Source organism: Salarias fasciatus, chromosome 3, assembly GCF_902148845.1.
Source record: "Salarias fasciatus chromosome 3, fSalaFa1.1, whole genome shotgun sequence".
NCBI classification, from domain to species: Eukaryota; Metazoa; Chordata; class Actinopteri; order Blenniiformes; family Blenniidae; genus Salarias; species Salarias fasciatus.
Window position 1 is genome coordinate 22,709,862 of NC_043747.1, and position 15,442 is coordinate 22,725,303.

At 43.2% G+C, this 15,442-nt stretch overlaps 1 protein-coding gene and 1 pseudogene across 3 annotated transcripts in view; both read right to left on the reverse strand.

Annotated features, from left to right (window-relative positions):
• The window catches only part of LOC115385943 (NACHT, LRR and PYD domains-containing protein 3-like), a 96,640-nt pseudogene extending 94,445 nt beyond the window's left edge, over positions 1-2,195 (reverse strand).
• LOC115385941 (NACHT, LRR and PYD domains-containing protein 12-like) overlaps positions 1-15,442 on the reverse strand; it is a 199,453-nt gene that overhangs the window by 117,279 nt on the left and 66,732 nt on the right. Inside the window, exons 8-14 of one of the 3 annotated variants that reach the window (XM_030088047.1) lie at positions 14,947-15,120; positions 13,780-13,962; positions 9,877-10,059; positions 8,086-8,259; positions 6,121-6,315; positions 6,035-6,046; positions 5,627-5,829 (exon numbers count right to left, since the gene is read on the reverse strand). The exons of 1 other annotated variant lie outside the window; for it this stretch is intronic. In XM_030088047.1, coding sequence (XP_029943907.1) covers positions 5,754-5,829; positions 6,035-6,046; positions 6,121-6,315; positions 8,086-8,259; positions 9,877-10,059; positions 13,780-13,962; positions 14,947-15,120 — 997 coding nt within the window. In that variant the 3' untranslated portion in view covers positions 5,627-5,753. Of the gene's footprint in view, positions 1-5,626; positions 5,830-6,034; positions 6,047-6,120; positions 6,316-8,085; positions 8,260-9,876; positions 10,060-13,779; positions 13,963-14,946; positions 15,121-15,442 lie in introns of those variants that run through there. One more of the 3 variants, XM_030088046.1, reaches the window with a different exon arrangement.

The window sequence follows — 15,442 nt, forward strand, 5'->3', positions numbered from 1 at the left end:
TTAAGACAAGCTTCTAATTTGACAAGTAGATTGGTGTCATCTGGTTTCAGGGATAGGTATATCTGTGTATCATCTGCATAACAGTGGAAGTTAATGGAGTGTTTCCTGATGATGTTCCATACAGGAAGCATGTATAATGTGAAGAGTATAGGTCCTAAAACAGAACCCTGTGGAACTCCATGTTTAACTTTGACCTGGGCTGAAGAGTCATCGTTGACATTGACAAGGTGGAACCTGTCTGCTAAGATTGATTGAAACCATTTCAATGCTGAACCTTTAATCCCAACAATCTTCTCTCGTCTCTGCAGTAGGATGTCATGATCAACAGTGTCAAATGCAGCACTGAGAGACACACATCTTTGTATTCGATTTCAATAATCTTCATAATTTCTATCAATATTTTATTGAAAAATACAGCATTTTAGATCAGTAACTCCCAGAGTCTTTGACCTATCCATATAAGCATTAATAAAGCACATTAAGTTACTTTGCTTTTCATTGGTGTTTTAGTTGTATTATATTTATATGCAGTAGTATTAATATGTATTCAATTAAATAAAATCAACAATTGAGATCTCATCCTCAAGAACATGACTTTTATTTTGAAATCTTTGGCTTCACTTTTACCTTAATGCATAGATTATGGGTGCACCACGAAACATCATGCAACTGGCTTCACTGTGTTTTCCACAGCGTTGGCTGGCTTGACCGCAGTTTGACTAACAGACTGCTCCAGCCCAAACAAGGGGGGAGGGTTGGAACTGCGACAATAACTAAAACAAGGATGAAGAAAACAGGCCAGCTGACAGTTTTGCCTGGGCCCGGGACAAGATAATGTTATGCTATGTTCTGACTGCAATTCAGATTTTTTTTTTTTGTGAAATTCGATTTTTTTGTGAGTTTGTTCACATTTACAATAAAATGTGACTTCTATGTGATCTCCCATCTGAACTTAAATACCACCCAAAAGTGTCCCGCATGCGCAGAAGAGGACATAACGACGTCACGCAGCAAGCGCATCCACAGAACTCAAGCCGGGCGTCATGAGCTCCAGCCCGGGTTATAGAGCCGGATTAGAGAACTTTCTCCTGCCAACTTGGACGCAGATTGAAGACGTTTGTCGTGCAATGTGACGTATAGGTCGGATAAATGCAACCTGGCTGTAAGTCGCATGGCAAAAGATCTGATATAGGACCACATAAGTGTCCTGGGTTGCATTTGAAAAAAATCGGATCTGTGTTGTTCAGACTGTCATGAAAAGATCAGATACAGGTCGCATAGGGGCAAAAAAATCGGATTTGGGTCACTTCAGCCTGCAGTGTGAACATAGCCTTAGATGGGCCCAGTCTGCATGCGGTGTGGCGGGGGTGGGGGGGATGCGGAGTGGTGCAGCGCAGTGCCTGTATGCTGTGTCAGGAGCCGTGAATGCGGTGCTGGATGCCCCCCCCCCCCCCCCCCCCCAACCCTGAGCCCGGGACAACAGACCCGTTTCTCCCTCTCTGTCGGCGGGTCTGGAAGAAAATAAACTTTGTTGTACTTTTAAACATATTACGGCTGTTTTTTCCTCACCTTTTGTCTCCCACCTAATGTCTCCTCTACAGTGTCCATTACAGTAACATGAAGTGTTTATCTCAGTACTGGGTGGGGTTCATGCAGGCAGGAAGAAGCCCAAGATTAAGAAGCAAAAAACTTTGAAAGTCTTTACAGAAATAACAAAATCAATCCCAAACACTGAATAAAAAAAGAACAAAACCACTTTCAATTATTATTAGAATTTCAGTTTTTTACTTTCACTTTCATCATGAGTCACTATTTCTCCGTTAGAAAATATAAAGCACAAACATGGAAATTCAGAGCAAATACTCAACATAAAGCATGGAATTAATCCTATCTGAGGAGTTTTTGGATTGAAGCGACTCTAATTTTGTTGGTCAAACAAACTCTGGTGACGCAGGAAGTTGCTGAGGCTCATTAAAACTCACTTTTTCCTCACGAACAGTCAGGATGGAGCAGAGATCCCTGGAGACACAGACGGAGTTTCATCCGGATATCTGGAGTTAGAATCGTGGTTTTATCGCAAAAATATCAGTAAAAAGACTTGTAACAGCAAAAGAGCAATACACTGGTCCCCTGCGGAAGACCACCGGGAGGTTGCTTATCTTAAGACACAGTTCTCCAGCAGCTCCACAAACACAGCGGGTTGCCAGGTCTGACTCTAAATCAGCCCACAATTCAAAATACACACAAACAAACGATGTTTAATGTCCAGCAGTGCTGCTCCAAACACAGTGAACAATAATGTTAAAAACACCATGATTATTCAGTGAGCCACCATTGAACCCTTTGTCGTGCCTTCAGCAAGAGTCAAGGATGTGAAACTGACCAAAGTTTGAATGAATTTCAAACTTATACGTTTAAAACAATCTTTAAAAAGGCTAAAATTCTTGCCTCATGTCTTTGTAAAGCCTTTACAGTCTTGTTGTCTAACCCAAATCACTGCACTGTATTAATGTCATGCAAAAAATGTGTTTCCATCAGAAATTTGACGCCTTCTTTGCTTTTAACAGTTATTCTGTAATTCTTACGTTTTTTTTTTTTTTGTTTTTTTTAAATTTAATAGGACTTAAAAAAAGCTGGAAGTGTGAAGATCACTTGTACCATATGATCAAAAACAACCCCTGACCTTGAGAAGACAGCGCTCATAGACACTGAAAATTATTTGACAGAAGCACAAAAATTTCTCTTTATGTACGAAACACAACATGGATATAAGTTCCAGTAAAGTTTATTTCAAGAAGCAGTGACTGTCAACATGAATACCGTCACTAAAAAACACAATAGCAAGAAAAACCTTCTCACTCATTCAAGTAAGTCTCCACATGACTTCCAACAGATCAACACAGTGGTCACAGGTCCAGCTGCAGGCCAGATGTGACGCCTGTCTGTAGTGCCTGCTCCATGTTGTGACCTGAGTCTTTATTGACGTTTTTATTGTGTTACGAAGCAGAAAAATTTGTGTGTGGTTTATAAAGGACACAAATACAAATAATATCATGACTGTATGCTGACAGAAAAAGACATAATAAAATGCTAATTTTATGATGTATGAATTTTAATTAAATAATTAAATAATAAACATTGAAAATATCTGACCAGAAGTTTGTCAAATTAGTCAAATCCACATTAAATCAACAGCATTGCGGTCATGCAAAGGGTTACCGTATTGGCCCGAATATAAGACGAGTCCGATTATAACACGACCCCTATTTTTCAGAGATCATTTTGTGAAAAAAAAAATGCTGAAGACAGTAAGGTCACTCATAAAACAACTTTTTATTATACAATTATTATAAACTCAAAAACTCACAACTGAGATAACATTTGATGTATGAAAGTATGAGAGTGAATGGTTGGTGGTGGTCGGAGGGGCCGATGGCGCAGATTGGCAGCCTCGCTTCCGTCAGTCTGCCCCATAGTGATGGGAATTACGGCTCTTTTTAGGGAACCGGCTCTTTCAGTTCGGCTCACTAAAAAGAGTCGGCTCTTTTGGCTCCCAAACGGCTCTTCAGATTTTTTTTTGTTGCTTTAATCGATGTATTACCAATAATAATGTAACGTTATGCACAAAATGAATTAATAATTAATAAAAAAAAATGTATTATACTACTATATTATGATAGCCTTTATTTTTTCACTCTGCAGTGAACTTTCAACTAATTTAACTTTTTAACTTTTTTACACGAAGCAACTTTAAAGTCAAGCAACACAGAATTCCTGAAAAACACATGACACAACAAAATGTAAATTACAAATATTTACTTTTCAGTGCAACAACAAATAAACTATGAAATACAAGAATAAACTTTTAGCTTTTTATATACTTAACAGATTTAAAGTGAAACACAGGATCCCTGAAAAACACACGAAATATAAATTTAAATGGTAAATGGTAAGTGGACTACACTTGTACAGCACTTTTTACCCTGCATGACAGAGCCCAAAGCGCTTCACACTGCAATATCACATTAACCTGTTCACACCATACTCGGTGGTGGTAAGCTACTATTGTAGCCACAGCTGCTCTGGGGCAGACTGATTTACAGATCTACAAAAAAAATAAATTCTCAAATACAAACAATTTTAGCTTTTTATACACTCAACAAATTTAAAGTCAAACAACAACACAGAATCCCTGAAAAAAAATTCAAAACAACAAAATAAAAATTACAAATATTAACTCTTCAATGCTATAAATAAACTATAAAATACAAGAACTTCTATTTACAATTCAACTTTTGACCAATTTAGACTGAAACAACACAGAACCCCTGAAAAACACGCAAAAAAAAAAAATTAAAATGTGTAAAACAAAAAGAAAAAAAATCAGCACTCTCTACTGAAGATTGGCATTTAGAAACGCCAAGTGCCTCAGCTTTGAGCGACTGATTCGGCTTCTTCCATCGGTGATTATCTGACCTGTTTAGAGAGGATTCTCTCAGAGGGAACTATATGACATTTTGGTCTTGCAGACAATGCACTCTGCTTTTGGAGCCATCAGTATAATTAAAATGAGTCCAAATTTGGCTCCTTTTCCTGATATGACTAATTTCTTTCTTACTTTCTTTTTGTCCCCCATATTGCACTCTCTCTCCTCTCTTGACCCGTTCCTGTGCTCACTGTGCTGCTGCTGTGTGTGTGTGCTCGGCTGCAGCCCCTCCCCCCTCTGCTCAGCACACTAAGCAGCGCAGACAGAGAAAAAAAGCGTCTCGAAGGGAGCCGGCTCCTGATTGGTGCTGCCGTCGTTCACTTCAAAGAGCCGGCTCATAGAGCCGTTACGTTCGCGAACGACACATCACGACTGCCCCAGGGCAGCTGTGGCTACAGCAGTAGCTTACCACCACCCAGTATGGAGAGAATGAATAATGGAATGCAATGTAAAGCGTCTTTGAGTGTCCTGAAAAGCGCTATATAAAACCAATGCATTATTATTATTATTTCACGAGATATAAAATGAAAAAATATATATTCTTTCTCAAAATAAGAAACAATAAGCAACAAACAAGAAGCCTCAAGGGGTCAAAACTACATAAATGATGTTAATAACTTTCCAGTGCCTTCAGCTGAATCAGGCTTTGGTGGTGGACATTCCGTCTTTCCGTTTTTCAGAGACGTATTCTCTCACCCTTCTATCAGTCTCTCTGAAGCGTCGCTCTCAGGACCACGGAAAGCTTTTCTCATAGTGTTAGCATCTGTAGGCGTTTTTTCTGTGCTCTCCAATAAGAACAAGGCACTCTGCTACACCAGGTCTCCTGGCGGCTTGGCAGTAGTTTGATGACTCTGCTGCGTTGATCACCATCAGTTTAAAGTTGGTATCATAACTTCGCCTCTGTTGTTTGCTCAGTTGTCCAGATGATCATTTTTCATGAGATCATTTGATCTCATTTCATCGCTCCACTCGCTCTCTGGTCAGTGATGCTTTGGCTCCATCTAGCGGCGCGGATGCGTATTGACCATCTACCGTAAGTCCACGATTATAACACGACCCCACTTTTGAGGATACGATCTCTGGAAAAAAAACATCGTCTTATATTCGGGCCAATACGGTACTTCTAGCTTATTCTAAACAATTTAATATAAACAAAATTATCCAAACCCATCAATTATTTTTTTTCCTTTTTTTTTTTTTTAGCGACCCAAGTCTCAACAATGATTCTGAGTCACATCCAGAGTGTTTCTGGTTCGATGCTGGACTCTCACAGCTCTTCACTCTGCAGATCTTCTGCTGGTTTCTCTGCTAGATGAAACTCTGCTCTCAGTAGATCTTCAGGATCTACTCCTGGCAGTCCCTCCACCTGCAGAGAGATGAGAGGAGATGATCAGAGTCTCTGTGAAGCAGTGAGGACTTCAGTCCTGTTCAGAGCAGCAGTCATGAAGGACCACCACTGTCAGACCAACACAACAAGCCTGTGGCTCCTCTGATTGGCTGACTGTGTGTCCTCTGCTGTCCAATCCTGAAGCTGCTCAGCGTTCTCCTCTCACAGCCTCACTGAGAGTCAAACACTGGATCTTTGTTCTCACACTGACTGTGTTTAGTCCAAACCTGCTGAAAGCAGCATGGACTCACTCCAACCATCTACTGACCTCAGAGTCTGCAGGCTGCAGTCTGGACTCTGCTGAAGATCAACCAGCTGCTGCACATCTGGAACCTGCAGCTGGTTGTAACTCAGGTGGAGCTCCTTCAGATGGGAGTTGTTGGACTTCAGAGCTGAGACCAGAGAAGAACAGCTGATCTGTGACAAACTGCAGTTATCCAACCTGAATAAAGAGAGAAAGCAGCAGAATCAATGAGGAGGAACCAATCAGATGTGTTGATGGAGAAATGAGCAGCTCCACATTACTGAGTCCTGATCAATGAGCTGCTCTGTTGTTGTGGATCTTCATCACACACATCATCCACATGTCAGCACAACATTCACACTCCTCCTCATGTCCAGACACTTCAGTAGCATGAAGTATTTTAGTACAAATTTAAAGTGCTGCAAAAGCAAAAACAAATGTGTCCCTGAGGAAGAGCACAAGAAAAATGAACCACAAACCATCACGATAGCTTAAATATCAAGGAAAGTACAGCAGGTTAGATTCAAAATGTGACACTGTTTTACACTGAAATCAAGAATAAGTTGTGACCGACAGCAGGATTTTTTAAAACATTTCTTAGGGACATGGGACAGTCTGAAAAGGACCAGACTGGGGACAGGGGACACGGAAGACAATATACTGCCAGGGGAAGGACAGGATCCTGATGTGAAGATTTTATTCACACAAACCAAGATAGGATTTTCCATTCAGTGAGTAATCCTGCTTCACATATTGCAGACGATAGAGTTCCAATGCTAACGAACGAAATCCTTTCAAACTTTGCACAGCGATTAAATATTATCTAAATGTAAGTATACTAGATGGATGAAAGACTGATGTTCTCTCTGTTGGCAAAATTGGGAGGGATTTTGATGACCGAAACTTTCAAGGAAGTAGAACATCAAAAAAACATTCTCGGAGAAAAAAAATTCCAAAAAGAGTCAAGCAATCAATTTCTTCTGCTGATGGAGAATTGAAGGGATTCCCAGAATTCCGATTCTGTGCCCACTGAGAAGTGATTTTTCATGAGAGAAACTTTTTGGAAAGAAACTCTTGTATTAATCTCAAGGTTAGTAGAACATGCTGTTGCTCTAAATGCAAAATTGTGTATTTTTCATGTTCTCCATGAACAGTTCCAACTACATGGAAGGAAAAGAAGCTGTTGAACATCTGCCTGTTGCAGACAAAACGTATCATCTCTCTAAGATGGAAGGACATAGATGGACGCACCCTCAATCAATGGATTAAAGACATGACTTGTTATCTTGCCAAGGAAAATTGACCTACCTGGCTAAAGGAAAAATTGAGGACTTCTATTGGATTTGGACACCCTTTTTACAATTTATAACGGACTTATCTGTACAGAGAATTATGTTATAACTGATTTACAAATAAAGAATATGACACTGTTGGCTGTTTTTTTTCCCCCTTGTTTTCTTGGTGTGTGGGTGAAGGGGTTACGGACTTCTTTGCAGATTGTATAATACAATGTTCTGTTTGTCCAGTGGCCACAAATATGGATTAAGAGTCTATTTTTATTGTGTCACATCCAGACAGAGGGGCTTATCCAATACAATGGAGCAATTTGGCTTGTGACAGGCACAGTCAGAGAGAGTATCAGGGTCAGAGACACAGCTGAAAGTACAGCTGCAGGTACTGTGTGTTTTTGTGACTGCAAACATATTGCTGTTTTTTGTTGTTGAATATGAAAGGAGCAATGGAAGAGCTCAACCCAGACTAAAGACTCCTGTAAATTTGTAAGTACTTTCTTATGTTCTGTTTTTCAACCTTACAAGTATTTTTGTCACTTGTACTTTTGGAGTGGTGGTGAAATACATGCCTTTAAATGGTCAACATCAGCTATGCCATATATATGTGATGTTTCCCAGATGGACCCTGTCACACTGACAAACATGTCTACTTCAATAACAGTAACAGTCAAATGACCTCAGAGACTGCAGACGACAGAGTGGACTCTCCAGAAAACCACACAGCTGCTCAACTGCTGAATCTTGCAGCTGGTTCCCACTCAGGTCCAGATGTTCCAGGAGGGAGGGGTTGGACTTTAGAGCTGAGATAACAGAAGAACAGCTGATCTCTGACAACCTGCAGTCCTTCAACCTGAATGAAAAGAGAAAGAAGTGAGATTAGAGGACAAAGTTTAATGATGAATTCAATGAGAGCTGAAGAAGGTTCACACTTGAAGAGTTTAGAAATGTAAAGTCCAAACAGCTGAAGTCAACAGTTGGAGAAGCGCTCCTTTCAGATACACCTCAGATCTCCAGCTAAAACAGCAGCTATACACCAAGGACTTCTCTCTTTTTCATGGACACACATGAACTGAGTTCAACAACAAACACCACAAAACAAAGCAGAGTTTACTCTGACTGGACAACTCTTCCAGTCAGGAAACCATCAGAGCCCATATAGTGAATCTATGACAACCCGCTGATGCATGCTATACATACGGACATTGTCATGCCCACTCCTCTGTTACGAGGGAGTGGGACTGCCTTGCTGCTCTCTCTCTCTCTCTCTCTCTCTCTCTCTCTCTCTCTCTCTCTCTCTCTCTCTCTCTCTCCCCTCTCCTGTCGGTGAGCAGGTTGTGTGGGCGGCTCATCAGTGTATTGGCATCACCTGTCCGGGGAGTGGCCTCATCTGTTACACCTGTGATGCTGCCTACTTAGGCTGGCTGCAGTCCACTCTCCGATGAGGGAGGGTTGTTCCCCCTCAGTCAGTTTTTCTGTCTGTGAGTTTTCCAAGCCTGGGTTGGACGCTGTGCCTTGACCTCGTACCTTCTCGGTTGCAGCCTGGACCGCCTCGTTTTACCCCCTCGCCTGCCACCTGCTCACCAGGCCTCCAGAACCTCAGACCCGTTCTCGCCTGCCGGTGGCACAGCCACTGCCTCAGACTCGGGCCTTGGACCAGGCCAAGTCAATAAACCCTTTAAACCCAGTCCACCGGTGTCAGTTTGCCTATCTGCGTCTGAGCCTCTGTTTCACCTGCCGTAACAGACATGGGGCACTCCCTTCAGTGATTGCGCCCTGGGTGCTTGCCAACATTGTCCATAACAAAAACCGCCCCTGCTGTTACTGATATTAATTGGGGCTACACACACAGTGTTCAGCATGTATTCATACCACCAAGAACATTTTGTGTTTGCTGTGTATAAGAACTGTCAACATACTAAGCAGATGACACATTCTATTTGTCTTTGTCTTTATTGTAATGTTTACTGGTGAACTAATCTAAAAGTAATCTGGTAACTTGTACTGGATTATATTTTTAAAGTAACCCTCCCAAACCTGGTTACTACATATATGTACTTTTGAACACCAAACAGAAGCAGAGCCCAGTGGAGGACATGTCAACAGCCAAGGCTACTTCACATATAGCAAACAAGTCAAGAGTTTGTCGGGTTTGTGACAGTTTGGAGCTCCAGCTGGGAGATCAGTGGCAGCCTGATCAGGAGAGATCAGCTTGATTTAAAAGCCGAAGGTCAACATGAAGCATGTCAGAGATTCACAGTCAATGATCCACTGCAGCACCTTTTTTTTCTAGCAAGCTTTGAAATGTGGAGCTGCACACGGCTCTGCCACAGTCACAGGACTAAAGACTAGAGAAGAAGGCTTGGTTTCTCATGGAGATCCTCAGTGGGGATCACTCTCAGATCAACCTGATGTCTGCACTCTGTGTCAACACAACTTTACTGAAACAAACTCAAATATGGAGTCTGACCTCAGAGTCTGCAGACCACAGAGTGGACACTCCAGAAAACCACACAGCTGCTCAACTTCAGTATCCCGCAGATGGTTCGTACTCAGGTCCAGATGTTTCAGGTATTTCAGGAGGGAGGGGTTGGACTTCAGAGTGGAGACCACAGAAGAACAGCTGGCCACTGACAACCTGCAGCCCTCCAAGCTAAATAAAAAGAGAAAAAGTGAGATTAGAGGACAAAGTGTGATGCTGAAGTCACTGAGAGAAAGAAGGTTTATAATGGAGTTTGAAGATGTAAAGTTGAAACAGATGAAGCCAGCAGGAGGAGAAGAGCTCTTTTCACAGACACATTTCAGATCTACAGCTAACACAGCGGCTACCAAGAAAATGTTTTTTTCTTGAACACACATGAGTTGAGTTTAACAGCAAAGACCAGGATGCAAATAAAAGTTTACACTGACTACACCACTCTTGATTCAACCGACTTTGTTTCTTGATGAGACCTAATGGAATAAATTCCAAACACACACACACACACACACACACACACACACACACACACACACACAGACACACACACACACACACACACACACACACACACACACACACACAAACACAAACACACAAACACACACTTTTTGGATATATTTTTGTGGAAGTACAAAAGCTTTTTTATTTTTGATATTGTTTTGAACAATCTCTTCTACACAGAACTTCAAATCCTTCCATGATCTTGTCCTTTAGGTCATGACCCAGACCTCATGACCACTGTAGACTGACAGGTGAATCAATAACTTCACCTTTCAGTTCAGGTCCCTCTTGAGCACAACGGAGCAATACCACGACCGCATCACTGCAAATGCTGAATGGAGCCGCCTGTCAGTCTCACGCTCCATCCTCCCCCCACTCGTGAACAAGACCCCTTTATGAGTGAACTCCTCCACTTGGTGCAGGCTCTCTCCACCTGGAGCAGGCAGACCACCTTCGTCTGGTCAAGGACGATGGCCTTGGATTTGGAGGTGCTCATCCTCATCCCCATAACTTCACACTTGGCTGCAAACCACCCCAGTGCATGCTGTAGGTCCAGGTTTGATGAAGCCAACAGGACAACATCATCTGCAGAGATGAAATCGTGTGGTCCCTGAACCAGACCTCTTCCAGCCCCTGGGTGGACCTGTAAGTTATGCCCATAAATATTATGAACAGAACTGGTGACCAAGGGCAGCTCTGCCGGATTCCAACATGCACCGGGACCAGAGCTAACATATTGCCTTCAATGCGGACCAGACTCCTACTCCAGTCATACAGAGACCGGAAGGCTCCTGGCAAAGGGCTCCAGACTCAACAATCCCAAAGCACCACTGACAATATACCATGAGAGACACGGTCAAATGCCTTCTCCAAATCTACAAAACACATGTGAACTGGTTGGGCGAACTCCCACAAACCCTCCGGCACCGGATGGAAAGTGTGGAGCAGGCCCAGTATTTCAAAACCAGGACAAAAAACATATTGTTCCTCTTGGATCTGTGGTTCAACTATTGGTTGAATCCTCCTCTCCAGTATCCTGGAATAGATTTTCCCAGGAAGGCTAAGGAGTGTGATTCCCCCTATAGTTGGAGCACACCCTCCGGTCCCACTTTTTAAAACAGGGAACCACCACCCCGGTCTGATAATCCAGAGGCACTGTCCCTGACAGCCATGAGATGTTACAGAGACGTATCAACCAAGACAGCTCCTGCATATCCAGAGACTTAAGATACTCAGGGCGAATCTCGTCCACCCCCGATGCCTTGCCACAGAGGAGCTTACCAACCTCCTTGGTGACTTCAGCTTGGGTGATGGATGAATCCATCTCTGAGACCTCAGCCTCTGCTTCCTTCACAGAAGACATGATGACAGGATTGAGGAGATCCTAGAAGCATTCCGTCCACCATCCGATAACATCCCCAGCTGAGGTCAGCAGCTCCCCACCTCCACTGTAGACAGTGTTAGTGGAGACCTTCTTTCCCCTCCTGAGACGGGTTGGAAGAATTTCTTCAACGATGACCGGTAGTCCTCCTCCATGGCCTCCCCAAACTCCTCCCAGCCCCTAGTTTTTGCCTCCACAAGCACTCGGACTGCAGTTTGCTTGGCCTGCCGGTACCTGTCAGCTGCTTCTTCAACTTGACGGCAGCCCTCACTTCCGGTGTCCACCACTGGGTTTGGGGGCTGTCGTCATAGCAGGCAATGGAAACATTGCGACCACAGCTCTGAGCGGCAGCTTCGACAACGGAGGTGGAGAACATGGTCCACTCGGACTCAATGTCCCCAGCCTCCCTCTGGATCTGGGAGAAGCTCTCCAGGAGGTGGGAGTTGAAAACCGTGCTGACAGAGGGTTCCACCAGACATTACCAACTAATCCTCATGACACATTTGGGTCTGCCAAGTCTGTTCAGTTTCCTCCTCCGTCAGCGAATCCAACTCACCACCAGGTGGTGATCGGTCGACAGCTCTGCTCCTCTCTTCACCCGAGTGTCCAAGACATGCGGTCAGAGGTCGGATAACATAACAAAGTCGATCATCAATCTCCAACCTAGGGTGTCCTGGTGCCACATGCACTTATGAACACCCCTGTGCCCGAAAGTGGTGTTCGTTATGGACAAGCTGTGGCACAGAAGTCCAACAACAGAAAACCTCTTGGAGACAAATCAAGAAGGTCATGTGCCTCAATCACTCCCCACCAGGTCTCACTGTGGCTTCCCAAGTGGACGTTGAAGTCTTTCAGTAGAACAATGAAGTCCACAGTTGGAGCACTGTCGAGCATCGCTTCCAGGGACTCTAAGAAGACTGGGTATATGCTACACTGTTGTTTGGCCCATACGCCCAAACAACAGTGAGGCATTTATATCCGACCCGAAGGCACAGGGACCTGACCCTCTAGTTCGGTGGGGCGAACTCCAACACATGACATCTGACCTGTGGAGCTATAAGCAAACTCACACCAGGCTGCCGCCTCTTACCATAGGTAATGCCAAAGGAGTGGAGAGCCCAGCCTCTCTTGAGAGGTTGGGTTCCAAAGGCCAGGCTGTGTGCGGAGGTGAGCGCAATAATATCTTGTCGGTACTTCTCAACCTCCCACACAAGTTCAGGCTCCTTCCTGCCAACGAGGTGACATTCCAGGTACCAACTTCTGTTGGAAATATGAATTTATTCATGCGTTATGATTTTATGATAATGTGATTCTAGAATGTTGACATTTTATTGTGCAAAAGGAGTGACAGATGCACCAGAGTCAAATTCATTGTTTCCTGTGCAAATTTCAAAAATAAAAGAGGATATGATTCAAAGTTTAAATGTTAATCATATTTAGATGAGACTGATCAGACTGACCGTTGTTGTCAGATCATTCTTCTAAAGAAGGCTGAAGCCCTGAGGAACTGAAAGAAGAACTGTGGTTATTCTACTCAGTTACTGGATCGTTGTTTTTTTGGGCAGCTGAATTGATGTGAACACCAAACAGAGGCAGAGCCCAGTGGAGAACATATCAACAGCCAATGTAACTTGACATAAAGACAAGTCAAGAGTTTGTCGGGTTTGTGACAGTTTGGAGCTCCAGCTGGAAGATCAGTGACAGCTTGATCCAAGAGAGATCAGCTTGATTTAAAAGCTGAAGGTCAACATGGAGTGTGTCAGAGGTTCACAGTCAATGATCCACTGCAGCACCTTTCTTCTTCTAGCAAGCTTTGAAATAAGGAGCTGCACACGGCTCTGCCACAGTCACAGCACTAAAGACCAGAGAAGACGTCTCAGTTTCTCCTGGAGATCCTCAGTGTGGATCACTTTCAGATCAGTCTGATGTCTGATGTCTGATGTCTGATGTCTGCCCTTTAGTGTCAACACAACTTTCACTGAAACACAAACTCAGACATGGAGTCTGACCTCAGAGTCTGCAGACCACAGAGTGGACTCTCCAGAAAACCACACAGCTGCTCAACTGCTGAATCCTGCAGAGGGTTCCTACTCAGGTCCAGATGTTTCAGATGTTTCTGGAGGGAGGGGTTGGACTTCAGAGCTGAGGCCACAGATGAACAGCTGATCTTTGACAAAATGCAGTCTTTCAATCTGAATGAAGAGAGAAAGAAGTGAGATTAGAGGACAAAGTTTAATGTTGAAATCATTGAGAGCTGAAGAAGTTTCAGACTAAAGAGTTTAGAAACGTAAAGCCCACACAGCTGAAGCGACGGGAGAAGAAGAGCTCTTTTAAGACACATCTCAGATCTCCAGCTGACACAGCAACTACACACAAACCAAACTTCTTTTCTTTTTCATGGACACACATGAGCTGAGTTTAACAAAAACACCAGTAAACAGAGCAAAGTTTACTCTGACTGTACAACTCTTGCTTTAACCTGTTCTATTAGCTAATGAGACCTGATGGAATGAATTCATTACACACACACACACACACACACACACACACACACACCAAGTACATTTTTTTTATATTAATGTAGAGCAATAAAAAAAATAATATCTAATTCAACCTATTTTATACAGAGTTACAAATCATTCTACTTCTGTTGACTGAATTTTTTTCCATTCATTCTTCTAAAGAAGGGTGAAGCCCCGAGGAACTGAAAGAAGAACTACGGTTATTCCTCTCAGTCACTGGATCTTTGTTCTTTTGGATAGCTGAACTGATGTGAACACCAAACAAGCAGAGGCCAGTGGAGGACATGCCAACAACCAAGGCTACTTGACATAAAGCTAACAAGTCAAAAGTCGGTGAAAGTTTGGAGCTCCAGCTGGGAGATCAGTGACAGCTTGATCCAGGAGACATCAGCTGGCTTTGAAAGCTGAAGGTCAACATGGAGCATGTCAGAGGTTCACAGTCAATGATCCACTGCAGCACCTTTCTTTTTCTAGCAAGCTTTGAAATGTGGAGCTGCACACGGCTCTGCCACAGTCACAGGACTAAAGCACAGAGAAGAAGTCTCAGTTTCTCATGGAGATCCTCAGTGTGGATCGCTCTCAGATCAGCCTAATGTCTGCCCTTTAGTGTCAACACAACTTTCACTGAAACCAAACTCAAACATGGAGTCTGACCTCAGAGTCTGCAGACTGCAGAGTGGACTCTCCAGAAAACCACACAGCTGCTCAACTGCTGAATCCTGCAGAGGGTTCCTACTCAGGTCCAGATGTTTCAGGAGGGAGGGGTTGGACTTCAGAGCTGAGGCTACAGAAGAACAGCTGATCTCCTGCAACCTGCAGTTAAATAACCTGAATAAAGAGAGAAAGAAGTGAGATTAGATGACAAAGTTTAATGTTGAAGTCATTGAGAGCTAAAGCAGGTTCAGACAGGAAGAGTTCAGCAATGTAAAGTTCAAACAGCTGAAGCCAACAGGTGGAGAAGAGTTCTGTTCAGACACATCTCAGATCTCCAGCTCACACAGCAGCTACAAACCGAGGACTTCTTCTCTTTTTCATGGACACACATGAGCTGAGTTTAACAACAAATAGAAGGAAACAAAGTATAGTTTACTTTGTACAACTCTTGCCTCAACCTGTTCTATTAGCTGATGAGACCTCATGGAATGAATTC